This window comes from Atractosteus spatula, chromosome 1, assembly GCF_055471065.1.
Source record: "Atractosteus spatula isolate fAtrSpa1 chromosome 1, fAtrSpa1.hap1, whole genome shotgun sequence".
Classification (NCBI taxonomy): Eukaryota; Metazoa; Chordata; class Actinopteri; order Semionotiformes; family Lepisosteidae; genus Atractosteus; species Atractosteus spatula.
In genome coordinates, this window is record NC_142706.1 from 15,113,775 (window position 1) to 15,128,312 (window position 14,538).

The 14,538-nt window shown below is 33.7% G+C and overlaps 1 protein-coding gene across 1 annotated transcript in view; it reads right to left on the reverse strand.

The window, feature by feature from the left end:
- The window catches only part of LOC148840666 (glucosidase 2 subunit beta-like), a 220,523-nt gene extending 206,214 nt beyond the window's left edge, over positions 1–14,309 (reverse strand). Inside the window, exons 1-5 of the mRNA XM_088915225.1 lie at positions 14,125–14,309; positions 12,682–12,798; positions 10,293–10,388; positions 6,828–6,885; positions 3,451–3,568 (exon numbers count right to left, since the gene is read on the reverse strand). Coding sequence (XP_088771351.1) covers positions 3,451–3,568; positions 6,828–6,885; positions 10,293–10,388; positions 12,682–12,798; positions 14,125–14,209 — 474 coding nt within the window. The 5' untranslated portion in view covers positions 14,210–14,309. The remainder of the gene's footprint in view (positions 1–3,450; positions 3,569–6,827; positions 6,886–10,292; positions 10,389–12,681; positions 12,799–14,124) is intronic.
- Between the last annotated feature and the right edge of the window lie 229 nt (positions 14,310–14,538).

Sequence of the window (14,538 nt, forward strand, 5' to 3'; positions counted from 1 at the left end):
AATAAACAGCAGAATCTGCAGTAGCATTCTGAAAGTAAATGGTACTTTAGTTGTGTTTCTTCAATACAAAGTCTACTATAGGTAACAATACAATTGCCATTGTTTGATGAAAACATACTTTAGATTGTTGGCTTTCAGTAGTGGAAACCACTTTTTAGCTCATTCTTAGAACAGGCAGGGGGAATAGCAGTTACGGTCTAAGAGGCAAATAAACATAGGATACTGTAATAGCAGCCAATTGAAACACATGGTGTCAAGCCGTGTTACTGCCACACAGTTCAACAAAACAGCATATATAAATTCACCTCTCAGAAACCCATTTTGATAATGTAATGAGAGAATCTGTAAAAATGTAGTTTTGCAAAGGATGACTACCTTTCTGGGACACACTATCTGATATATTCTATGTTTATGTATTCAGTGGTAAAAATGATTAATTGTACCTATTACTGTATATGATAGTCATGCTTACTTTAATGTGTGAGGGGAAAAAAGGATTTTGTCATTTACACAGTGCCACACAGTGGCATAAAAACAGTTTCTATAGAAAAATTTTAACTGCAGATTATTCTCATTTTGTAATTTCTCTTCTTCATTTCACCTCTAACCTCCTAAAAGTGTTTTGCTCTAAAGCTTGACAATTTGAAAGAGAGAACCAAAACTGTGATTAGAAAATTCATAACCTCTGTGTCATTAGGAGAAGTAATACATATGTATATTTTTTTATACAATTAAAGTTTTAAATATTAAATGTATACCCAAATCAGCATATTGACAGCCTCAACTTTTCTCATTGAGAGATGAGAAAAGATATAGAGGCATGATATCAAATAATTTCTTTAACTTCTAACATCTGTATATTTTCTTTATTCTATCTGTAAAGTACAAGGGACACTCATACATGCATGCAGAGGGTAATTTAGAGGCAGCTGTTGATCCAGTTATCATGGTTTGGGGAGGTGGGAGGTAACCAGAGTACCCAGACAAACCAAATGAAGACAACATGGATGAATAACCTTCACACAGAAAGAGCCCAGTGCAAAACTGAAACCAGGACTAATGAATTGATTGACAGCTGTCACGGTTATGATCAACATACCATTATGTATGGCTTTTCACAGAATAAAACATAATCAGAATACTGAATATAAAAATATAAAATAAAATATAGAAACAAAATATAGAATCAGAATCAGAAAACTGATTCTACATAGAAAACTGGTGTGGAGATGAAAAAAATAATTCAAGAAAATGTGATTTGGCTTACAGATTACAGACTGATGGCATAAAATAATTATGAAGTCCTAAATGTGCACTGAGGACTACCCAGAGAAAGACTAGCAAAATATGTCCTTTTTCACACTTTGATAAATTTCAGTTATTATGAGAGGTAACAGTTTCTCTGTATTTTTCTTTTTTAAGATATATTTCAATAAGACAGTCAGTGCCTCCATTTCATATGAAAGCATACAAATACTATATAGGAAGCATTTGATGCATACCTTGTTGTGTATTGTGTATAATAATACATGTAATGTCATATGCCTTACATACTATACTGAGGTTCCTTTGTCTTCATGATGTAATTTGTGTTGGCAGCTGTACTAATCAGCTCTGTGGGACCCCACAGAGATACTGTAGGTGTATTTATCCTGAACTTGTGTGAAACACCCTAATTTCACACAAGTGGACTCCATTCAACAAAATATAAGACTTCTAAGGACAATTCATTGTACCAGAGCCTATTTAGGTATCTTAGTAATGGGGATGAATACTTAAGCAATCCATTAATTTGTGTTTTATATTTAGAATTAATTAAGGAGGATCTGTAGAATTTTGTTTTCACTTTGACGTTATAGAGTTTTTTACCCAAATAAATACATTGTGAGTCTACATTGTAACAGTAAATATGAAAAAGTATACTTATGATAGCCACTGTATAATGCTGCACTTCCCCCACTTCACTCTTTTCTTTCTTTCCAGAACAGACCGCTTCCACTTATTTTACACTCTTCTCCATCATTATTTCTGTGATTCCAGTAACGTCACAATTACCTGCTAATGCGGTAGCTTCTATCTCATCTAATCTGTTTCTGATTCTCCAAGCATTGCTGTAGGTATAAAAACTTAATTATCTGATCATTCATTTTTTTTTCCCCCTTTGGTTCTTCCATGGTGTTTGCTCTCCATGTAACTTTTTTATTTTCTTTGGTTTCTCTCTCTTTTCATTCTAGTTTAATTTTCTGTATTTATTCATGGATTCTTGCCCATGACAGCTGGTGCCCACTGTGTAATTCATCATGTTTTCATTGATGGCCATTATTCATGGGATACTTCCCGTGGCCCAGAAAGCAGAAGCCTTCTTCTGCACACCATGTCCTTATCCATGTGTTGTGCAGACAAATTATCATTTGTAACTGTTCACGTCTGCCCTGTGTTGGTAGGATTCCTGAGGAAATGACTGATTTAGTCCCATTCTCTTTTTCTGGGAAAACTGGTAGGTGTGAGTCTGTGTGTCTCCCAGTGGCATCCCATCAATGGTGTACCCTGTTTTGCACCCTTGCTTGTTGAGATGAGCTCCAGCTCCTCCATGATCCTGAATGGATGGATTTCCCAGAAAACAATGTTACAGGATGTCATCAGAATTCCAGAACTCCATTTTTTTGGTTTGGTGACACAGTGGATATAAACTTGCCCTGTAAATTACTACAGTCATGTACTCTAAACTGTGTCCTCAGAATAAATAACACTAGCAGATGCTGCTTTAGCAACTCTAGAAAATTTTAACATCTCTAAAAACTATACCAAACACGAGACCTTGGAATAGAAAATAACAGATCTCCAGCACAGAAAAATCTGCTATTTCAATCCTCACACAAACAGTAGAAAAAAAAGTAGTGAATATGACATTATTGGTAAAGATGTTTTGTGTGTTTATATGGATTACCTTCCCTCGAGATAGATTTTCAGAGAAGGGTTAACTAAACGCTGTATTTTTTTGCCATTTTCCACATGGTTTCTAACTATTCCAATATAAAATGCTCTGAAAACAGATTTAACCAGTATAAGAGGGAATACGATAAAGTAGCCTATCAGGATTAAGAATTAGTATCCTTATGAGAGACGGTTTGTTTTCATTATGATACCAACTTAATGTGATTTCCAGACACTCCCTAGCACTTTGAAAAAAAGTGATTATGTGTCTTATGTCTAGGAGTTACCTACCATGCCAAACAAAAACCATATCTGAAATACCAATGAACAATCACACACAGAACACATTTAAGATAAACAAGTCAGGAAAACAGCAGGAAAAGTCCAATTGATTTGAGCTACTCTTTGAAGAGTCTGTTTTAATTAAAACAGATTCAGAAAGATGACTTGCTCATCCTAAAATAAGAATAGAAAAGAAGGGTTGAAAAGTAGGAAAAAAAGATTGCCATCATCTACCTGTTTCTCGTGCCACATGTTAATTCCGTCCTTGATTAGCTGTTGCTTCAAGTGTAGTCCTTCATTCACACTTCTTATCTGATTTTCTACTTCAGCTCTTTGCCTCTGACCCAGTTTTCTAAAAGATACAATCTGTCATTACTGTTCTGTACATGAAATTGCAGGCAATCTTTCTCCTCACAGGAGGTTGCATTTCATTTAGGAGCCAGCTCCGAGCCATCGAAAAAATAAATTAAGAAAAGGAAGAGGATTCTGAACGTAAGCAATTTTTATAGCTATCGGAGAAAACAGTTCTTGTCAACGCATATGACAGCAATCAGGTACATTGTTTCTGAAGTAAAAGGTACAGGAAAACATCTGAAAAGTATTAAATTAGAGAACAGGGCCGTATGAAAGATTAAGCTGACTTTAATTCAAGCAGGAGATAAAGTAACTTTCTGACATAATGGACTCTTTTGTTACCTTCTAATAATCACATTTTGTAGCTGATAGAATAGAAAAACAAAATCTGAATAAGAAATGATTGGTATTGTCTGTATTTACGTCATTTGAGTTTTAATACTTCAATGTCTAGATATCAGTGATTTTTAATTAAGCCTTGCAATACACCAACAATGTCTCCACACCTTTTCACAATGTATTTTTCCATTGTACAAGTGCAAAAACAAAAGGCTGACTACAGTATTCAGATTTTTAACTGTTGTAGAAGCAGGATATCGGAAATGTGCAAAAGATTTTTTTTTATTCTTACATCTATACATTAAAACATTAACCTGATAACTATTCATCACAGATTTCAAAAGCATTTTTTCATTTTTATAGTATGTCATTATTTCAAGGTTTGGTTGTTCTCAAACTCCTGGAATTATTTTAATTTAGTTTAACACAGTCTCAACCTACTGTATATCTTGCAAAAGTGAGAAATGCTCTACATGCATCATCAGTCAGAGTTGTGATTCGACTGTAGGTTCGACTGAGCTCAGAATATAGATTTAAGTGCTAGAATCTTCAGATTAATCTTCCTTTCAAGAAAACTGTACTATAAAAAGTGAGACATACTTAACATCAGAATTACATTCCATAGAGGATATTTTCTCCTTTTAATATTATTTATCACAGTTCTATAACCAATTTCCACTACTCCCAGTTACTCCCATATTATGCAACTGAATGCCAAAGATACTGTATACTACATTCCTCATATAATATTTGGGACTACAAATTGCATTAAGAAATTAAGCTTAATTCCTGTGTTATTAGTGGATATGCTGTTTTGTGTTAAAACCTTGATTGTTTAAACCATTTGTTCAATAAAGATATGGTAATGTAAAATGTTGTGTGTGTTGTTGTTAAATAAGACTGTCTTTATTTGTTATTATGACTTAGATGAAGATCAGATCACATTTTAGGAGCCATTCATGCAGAAATCAAGATAATTCCAAAGGGTTCACAAACTTTATCTCAGAACTGTAAGAGAAAGCCAACTACTCAATCTTGTTTCTCAGTATCTTAAAGATGAAAGAATATCACATTATCATGTCTTAAAAGATCCGAACATGACTAAGGTGTTTGTTCCAGACCCCTTAAATATTGTAAGCATTACACTTGTATTCCTTGTTCCTTGTATTGAGCTGATGAGAACATCCTATTGAGTGGCTTTGACAAAAACAATTTTGTCCGTTTTATTTCAGGATTGTAAATGCCCCCAATGAAGTCCTATGTAATCATCTCTGCTTCAAACTATAAGATTAATTTTAAAGGTATGAAATTCTTCTTATACCAGGAAGTAATATGTTTGTTTTCATGTGTACTGCCTTTGGAGCAGGCTGAACTGACACTTGTATTTTTCTCCACTATACATGTCTAATCCAAAATTTTTCAGATTTGCAGGCAATCCCATTTTCTTTAATCTAATCACTGCGCTCAAAAGCGGTGCTGGCATTTAAATTAATTTAATTAGTATTTTATGTATTGTTTTAAGTTAAAATTAATACATCTTATGTGACTGACAAATACTAATTGCACCAAACATTTAATAAAGGTTAAAGTCAATTACAGTTGAGCTAGTAAACCAATAAAAAGTTAAGGTCTAATATATATATATATCAATTGGTTAAATATTTTAGTGAGTTAAAGTATTTAAGAGATTCTAAAGTGAAGAATATATATTAGCTGTCAGATAACTCAGTCCCATGAGTAATTTGAAATTAATTTAGATTTGTAGGATATAAATTTGGATATAAATAGGATATAAATTTGATAAATATGTGCCAGAAATTTCACTATTTCTTATATTATCTCCATTCCCTTATTTTTTCCAGTAAAGGATTAATGGTCAATTTATGAACAATTTCATATAATTGCATTTTTAATGTAAAAATATCTTGCATATGAAGTGAGTAATTGGGTTTTGGGCGATGTGTATCTTTATGAAGCAGTGTTTACAAATGGGGGCTGTGTGAGATAAACAACAGCCATGGACAGTATTTCTCATGTACAGTGAAAAAGTGCCCTCTTGTGGTAAAATGTGTAGTTACAACTGGTGAGCAAGCAAAGCTCTGAAAATCCCAAAACAGACTTAAAGCCAGAATGGTTTTCAAATCTGATATCATTCTGTAACACAATATATACAGTAGTAGAAAACATTTACTCTGCAGTTCTGGAATCCTAATTAATTTGACCTCACATGCATACTGTATCTCTAAAAACACTGATCATTGCACAATGCATGGGTCATAAAAGTAAAGGAGAAAACTTTTTCCCCTATAACAAGCACTTTTAGATACATGTGAAAAAAATATATTAATATATACCATAAGTGGACCAATTTAGTAAGTTCACTGGTTCATCTACTGAACGTTAGGAATGGCCACTGTGGTCTAAGAGATAATCAACACCTGTTTTTAATTTTATGAAAGGTCTTAAGTACTTTAGTAAAACTAATATATAAGTGCTATAAACCAAATTGCTCCAAGTGGTTACAAAATGATGATTTGAGAGCGATCGATAAAACTGATTAGACTATGGTTCTCCAAGACAAGAAGTAACCAAGTTACTTGATATGCAGTATACAAGTACTCTGCACTCTAAAAAATAACTAGACAACTGTCAAGAGTCTTACATTACCTCCAATTTGAGCTCATTAATAGCCTTTGTTTAGTTTCTCTCATAGATAAAGTATATCAAAAGTTATTGAAACTATTTGTTAGCAATTTGTAAACAGAAAAAACTTTAGAAAATGCATCCAGCTAATAATCAAATCTTCAAAGAGCAGAATGCATGACTATAATTCGCCTTTCCTCTGGAAGCTTTTTTGTTGATACTGTAGTTACATAGTGCCAAGATAAGTATGTTCACAGCCACTTATTATCACTGACCTGCATGTACTGGGGCAATGTGTTTGGCTGTTATATTCATCAGAGGCATCACAGCAATCTGTCATTAAGAAAAGCGAGAAAACAAAAATCTAGTGTGTTAAAAGCCTCTATCAATGATTAAATCACACAGAGGCAAAAAGAACAAGGGCAAAAAACAGAACAAACGGATATTACTGCAAAAACCATAAATATTCAAATTTACACCTTTCAGGGTTATAGTAATGTCTAAAGCCCATGCAGTTCGCATGACTTATGACTCTGGATATTAAAACATTCTGACCAAATGCATGCTCTCAAAAAGCCACCACAATCCTGAAAGCTGAATCTTGAAAGTTATACATATAGGTCAAAGTTAGTTATGTCACACTTATGTGCTGTAATAAGGGCAAAACAACTGTCACTGGCAGCTGACTTCAACTTTGACATGAAAGGCAGAATTAAATTCATAAAAAGGTTCCATTTCGAAACTCTGGTGAAAAGGTCAAACCTGATTCACGTTCCCGAAACATTATAGATAGGAAAAATTTTGAATTTACAAAATGATTTTAGTTATAGAAAAATCTTCATTGTTAGCTTTGCTGAAATCCATGAAAGTTATCGGGAATGATGGATACATTGAGACAAACTGCAGTAGCTCTAAGGGGCTCTGTTTCGAAGACAGCAGCCAGAAAAGAATGCAAACCTGCAAAGAGCTGTCAAAAGCAATTCCTACTAACTACGAGATAGGTCTATATGAATCTGTGACAGAGTGTTATGAAAGCTGTCAGTCTGATTGCAATCATTATTGCATGCTGATCTGAAAGGATGCCAGCCTATGAAAAAAGATTTGGTATGAGATGTGGCTTTAAAAGAAAAATATGTTTTGAGGTAGTTTCATATTAATATCTTGAAATAAAGAGAACAGGTTCTGTTAGAAAATGAGGTTTACTAGCCATTTCAGGATGTTTCTTTAAAAAAAAACTATAAAACCAATTGTTGAGTTTGGTAAAACATACAACAATGACATCTTTAATGTTTAAGAACATATGAATAAATAAGTGTTTGGGGCATCCATTATATCATTTTTGCGTTTTAATAAAGCAATTTTTAAAATTTAAAATAAATTATCTCAAGCCAATCTTTGGGTTTTTTTTTTGCCATTCTAGCTGATATACCGAATTCATCTGGAAAGAAATTGTTTCGCAAAGAGAATTATTGTAAATTTTAATTCATTTGTAAAACTAATTCATTTTATCAATTGCATACAGGCTTTCAGCTGTAATTTCTGCTGCTGATGCAGAGTTCACAGGTCTGAATTAAGTAAACAACATATTTCAGTTTTTTTTTATTTTATTTAGTTTTTGCTAACATTAACTGCATGTTTACTGCAGCAATCTGAGTGAAGTACCTGGAACGAGGGTACCAAGGCCGCATCCCTACCAAAATTTAAACCTACAAACCGCAGCTAAATAAAGCTAAATAAATAACAGCTAAATAAAAATTGATTAATACCCCTGTAAATGCTGAAAAAGTAAAGAATTTATCTAGGAAAGACTGGTTTTATACTGTATTTTATACAAGGGTAGATTGTAGTTCTAGTAAAACACTTAAGTAGACTTAGAAGTTATAATACATACATTTTATTTAGCAGCTCTGTCTAATCTCATTCGGACGATAACACTTTGACAGATAATCTTTTTGACTTTGATGATTTCTTAATCCTTAGAATATGGTGTAAATCAAACCTGGACTCCTTATTTGGAAAAAAAAAACATTCAAGCATAACCAATTTTCATTTTAAGGGCAAAGATGCAATGTAATAAAGTAGTAAAACTGCATCACTAGGGAAACTCAAAAAGAAAATTAAACAACAAAACAGAAACTATAGTGAATTACTGCATATTGGCCTTATTCATTGACTTCCCAGTTGCCAAACAATTCAGAAAGCATTTTGAATTTTGTCTAGAATTTTTACTGACCTACTGTACAGTAACAATTCATTTTGCTGCTTTTACAGGTCCAGTGTTTCACCTAATCTCCCACATTCAGTTCAGTTTATTTGTCATATTCACAAGTGTAATGAGATGCTTATGCCAACTTGCAACACAACTCCACTCTCCAGCGCCATGTTGAATCGGAGTGTGGATTAGTGTAAAGTTTTTTGCCTGCACTTCTAAAAAAACTCATTATGATCTTATAAAGGCCTTGGCAGCATTTTTAATTTGTTCATAAACCCCATACATCCTAGAAACTAGAAGCACTGAAAATGTACAAATGCACTTTAAGGTATAAGAAACATTCTTTGACCTTTGTGACCTTTTCCTTTATTTTTATAACATTAGATCTTGGTTTGTTTTCAATTTATAATCAAACTTATTTTGTCTTTTCCATTACATTAAAAATTAAATAAAATGTCAATGTTTGCCTGCAACAATTACACACAGACAATTAGAGAACAATTATTCATATAACTGTGTGATTAATTTTGTTAATGAATTATATTGTTCCAATAAAGCTTTAAGAACAAAAATATGTATTGCTTTATGTTGTTTCATGTTCTATGGATTTATATTTCTTTAAATAATGATTATGAATTTTCATGTTTTTTTCATGAATTTGCATATCAGTATTTTTAATTTCACATGGTTCATACAGGAGGAGAAGTGCATTTCTTCGTGAATATATCCATGCCTCCTTCTATTTTTTAACCACTTCTTCTAATGCAGGGTCATGTGGGAGCTGAATCCTGTCCCGGAAAACAATGGTCAGAAGGCAGGGTACCAACTGGATGGGATGCCAGTTTATCACAGGGCAAGACACACAGACACAAAGACACACACACACTCACACCTAAGGCCAGTTTTCCCAGGTGCCAATTAATCTACCAGTATGTTTTTGGACTTTGGGAACTGTGGTAGGAAACCAGAACATCCAGGGGAAACCAATGCAAACAAAGGGAGATCACGTAAACTTCAAGCAGAAGCACCCCAGGTCTGGAATTGAACCCGTGGCTCCACTTCTGCGAGGCAATGCTAACCGCTGTGCCACAGTGCCGCACCACAATAAGTCTTCTCCAACCGAATTATGACTATGTTTATAGGTCAATGCAAAGTACATTTTCGGGTGTAACTTCTTGAGTAATATGAAAGCTCAAATAACATACTATAGGGGAACAAGTAAAGGCTTATTCCATGCTGAAAGGAAAAGAAACAACTTTTCGGCTGTGGAGCTTTCTTCGGGTGTGGAAAGAAGGCTCAACACAAAGAAGGCACACACCCGAAGAAGGCTCCACAGTCGAAACGTTGTGATCTTTTCTTCTCTTTTCGGCACTTGTTCCTTTGCAGCCTACGCATGCTGACGCAGCCGGCTACTTGAACTACTTTAACATACTGTAAGACAAAAACAAATAAGAGCAAAAATTTAAAAAGAGTTTAATAACAAAAATCATTACCACTAACATATCGAGAAAGAAAGGGACTTCCTTACCACAGATTCCATCATTAACTCTTGATGAAGGGATGTAATGGGGACGGAAACCAAGATTAGTGCAATAAAACCGCCCATTGGAACATGCCGCAGTACCTGTGAAAGAGTAAAGCATTTTAAACAGAAAAATCTTAAATGTTGTGCTTTAAATCACCCACCTGTAGCTCACTGTCCTATTCTGAACCTGGTCAGGATTTAGGAATCATCGATGACAATGAGGGGTTGAGAATAGGTAAATTCATTTTGGAAACACAGTAATAACAAAGCACAGCCTCAACGTTTACAGATGTGGGTGGACAACAAGATACAAATGTTTATCATTCAATGCAATGTGAAGATTAGTTAGACTCTATCCTGATAAAATTTAATTCCAAAAAGTACTTAAAAATAAAGTATACATCTAAAACACTCTGCATTATTTTTTGTTACATTACTGTTTTCTGACTAAGCCAAATGGCACTAGGAGGCTTTTGAGTATAAGGATGTTGTAACATTTAACTGTAATTTTGATAGGGGTAAGAGTTTAAGGTCTATTTCCTTTACATGCAAAGACGTAAATTAATAAAGGATGCTGTGCTGGCCTCTATGTTATCTGCATTATTCCTTTGAACATGCCTGACATTATTCGTAATTAACAAAACCTGCCTCTCAGTTCTGGTCTTGTAAATAACAAGTGACAATGAATGTTTCTACACCAATTCCTGGATCTTCTTCTGTTCAGTCTTATGATTCAGTGAGGCTAGCTTTAACATAACTGACTGCAAGCCAAGCAAATGTCTTTGAGCTTTGTGTCCACATTAACCTTGCAGAAGTATCTAAATTTTAATATACAGTAGGTGCTCAGACATTATGTAATCTTCCTAAGAAGAAAGAGGATTTGTGACTCCCAATATTGGCGATGTAACTAGAATAGAAACATCCTTAAAAATACATTTCCAATACTGTAATGCAACTGAAGATGGCAGTATTATTCTAAAAGAGGACTTTCGGCACATGGGAAGAGCAACAGGCTACTTTTTAAACTGTTCCTGTTATTTAAAATTACACAAACATTTCTTAAGTAAATGTCCAGTAAATGTAATAAAATAATAACTGACATTATTTTTACAAGAAAATGAAACATAGAGGACATTTATATAAAAAGATTAGTATCTCTGCAGTGAAAATTTGCAGTTGTTCTGGTTTCTCTTCATCTTTGTGAAGTGTTCTGAGTTTTCAAGTTTAGATAAAAAAATATTCACTGTAAAAAATAAGTATAAATGATTTGTAACTCAACAACATGGAATATCATTGGTGGGGGGGGGGGGGCAATTTTGCATGACCCTGTGCATTAAAAGAAAACAAAATGTTTCTAGGTTAATTAAATGGCTGCAATATTAAGACATTTAAGATTTAAGCCATGATAATACTTCTGAAAATGAAATGACCTAATTTTAAAACAGAGATGGGATATCAATTTAAGTTCAAGAATGCAAAATAAAAGCATTTCATGCTTCTAAAGCTTATGGATTTACAAAGAGTAGCTTAAAATTAATAAATTAAATTAAAATACCAGTAGTGCCAATCAAGAATGCTAATAACAACCAATTTTGCATGCTTGCACATCCCATACATGGAAGCACAGTCACATGGACAGTATTCCACATTCAGTACCTCTGACAATCCTTTTGGGAACAATATGGAAAAACATTTTGAGTGCTTAACAGAGATTTCTTTGTATGTGATGAATCTCACATTCATCAAAAACAATCTTAATGGGGACACAGTGAAGCTGCAAGTGTTGACATTAAACTGATGTCCTGACTACAGTATGTGGTTATTAAAGATCCCAAGACACTGTTAAAAAGAATAGGGGTGTTATCCCTGTTACACTGGCTAAATTCCACCTTGGCTGGCACAATCTAGCCTACCTAAATTTTCCCACTGTTTCAACTATGAAGCAATTTCTGTAGTTGACATTTATCCACCTAACCATATAGATAAAGGGAATAATGTCACATGATGGCTACTGCATGTCACCCACGACGGAGTTCTCAGGAATGAATTATATGAGTTTCCTCCTCCATGGAAAGCACTTTAGGATTTAAAGTACGATACTGCATAAAGAAATTAACTGTTAAGAGTTATTTCAGGTTTAAACACTTGGTCTTCACATGATATGAGTGTTGCATTCCCAGACATGCAGTGTTTCTGTCATTTTAGTTATTATCTAAAGTCAGACTTGTCTGTCTTAGTTTACTATAAACATAAAATTAGTTTATGACTCTACTTGAAAGCAAACACTTAACTGAAATAGCTTAACATCACTATGCTTGAAATAGCTTATGAATCAACAACTGTTGTTGCATCTTCAGATTTAACATAATTTAGCATAATCACAGATAGTCACCTGGTTCATCTGAGCCATCAGGGCAGTCACAATAGTCATCATTCACTTGGTCAAAGGGAATGAGCTTTGAACCATCAATGCACAGAAAAGATGTTTTCTCTTTGTAAAACCTCCGATCTACAAAGGAATAATAAAGATAGTATTGGTTGATGCTGAAAAGTCCAATTTTGAGAAAAGATGGAAATTTTTTTAAAAAATTGTATGGATGTTCTCATGCTAATGATAATATAATCTATATTTAAAAAAAATCAGTTATCAGATTCCTCAGGATATTTTTATTTCTATCAACTTGAAAATGTTCATGCTTGCACAGTCTATCATGTAATAATGATGCTCAAGCAAACATTATATTTTGAAATATGGAAAAAAATGCAAAGGACTTGCCATTCAGAATTGTTTAGATTACACCAGATAAGATTTAAACTCTTCAAAAAGGCATGCAAAACTAAAAAAAGCACAGAGGCCACTGTTGCAAATGACTAAGGCTAACAATGAAACTGCTTATTGTGCAGATGAGGAAATGCACTCATTTTAGAGTTGGCTGATTAAATTGGAGATGATTGCTGTACAGTATGCTTGAGTTACATGATTTTGACCTACATCCCATTTAAATAAGGTACAAACATAAATCCGAGAACTTATTTTCAAACATATACTGTATATATTAAATAATAAAAGTACCATATGGAAGGTTTGCAATACAGACAGTAGCTATTACTTCATTTCCACAGAACTAAAAAAGGCTTGTACAGTCAGTATCAAATCTGCTGTGAGTTTCATATGGTGTTTTAGCAGTCCTAATGTGTTGAGGAACGATTATACTTTATTGAATTCAATTCTAGAAATGAATGGCACAACAAATATCGTTACACACAACCACTTAGCATTACAGCTAGTCTACAGTCATACTTATAAATGTGTAGATGCTTGAGCACCACCACCTTAGGATTGTGTTATCAAAGGCAGCTTAAATATGTTAGAAAACGTCTACATTGAGAACGGCATAACCTGAAGTTGCTAATAATATTTATTTAATAAATTCTAAAATGTTTTTAAAGTTTTTGTTATTGTTTTTTTTATTTCAAATACACTCTACACTACTACATTTTGCCGATGATTTTGTTAATACCTGGCACACTCGCGAACAACGTTTATTATCATAAACGTAACAAAATAAACCAAATCCATTAATACCTGCTAGTCTGACGCCTGTGTTCAACTATGCAGAGTGCTTTTCAGAGCAAGCGGTCACATTACTGCATTAGCATTGCTGCATCCGCATTGCAATACTGAGAACAAATTAAACTAACTATTTAGGAGTAATATTTAATTTCGGATTTCCAACGCCTTTTGTTACTGTGATGGCATTGTTTCTGTATGGGTGCTTTTTTTATTTCGGGGAAAACAGCGCATTAAAAGGGATTCTTTGCTGAAATCACTTACATGCCAGGGAAATTCCTCTTATTTTCCTTGAGTCCACATATGCTGTGAACCAAATTGTCATTGCAATAATAATGTGATATTGCATTTCTTAAAGGTATGCTTTCTCAAACTACAGCTGCCCACAGAACATAGTCAAAGCTATTCTGAACCCTAGACAAATCGACGTTACTGCACTTCCTGGAATTATCCCACAAGGTCCGGAACATGTGATTGGTTGACGTTCCGGCCCTTGCGCCATTTTTAAAGGTATATCGCAACTGTGCAAATATGTTTCTTTACAAAATACTCTTGACATTTTTTTGAGTGTGTATTTCAGTTTTACTTCTGTTTTTTTTTCACATGCAATTCCAACTACAAAAAAAATGTTCAAGTTTAAAATCATGAATAATTTAAATAAATAATATTATAAATATT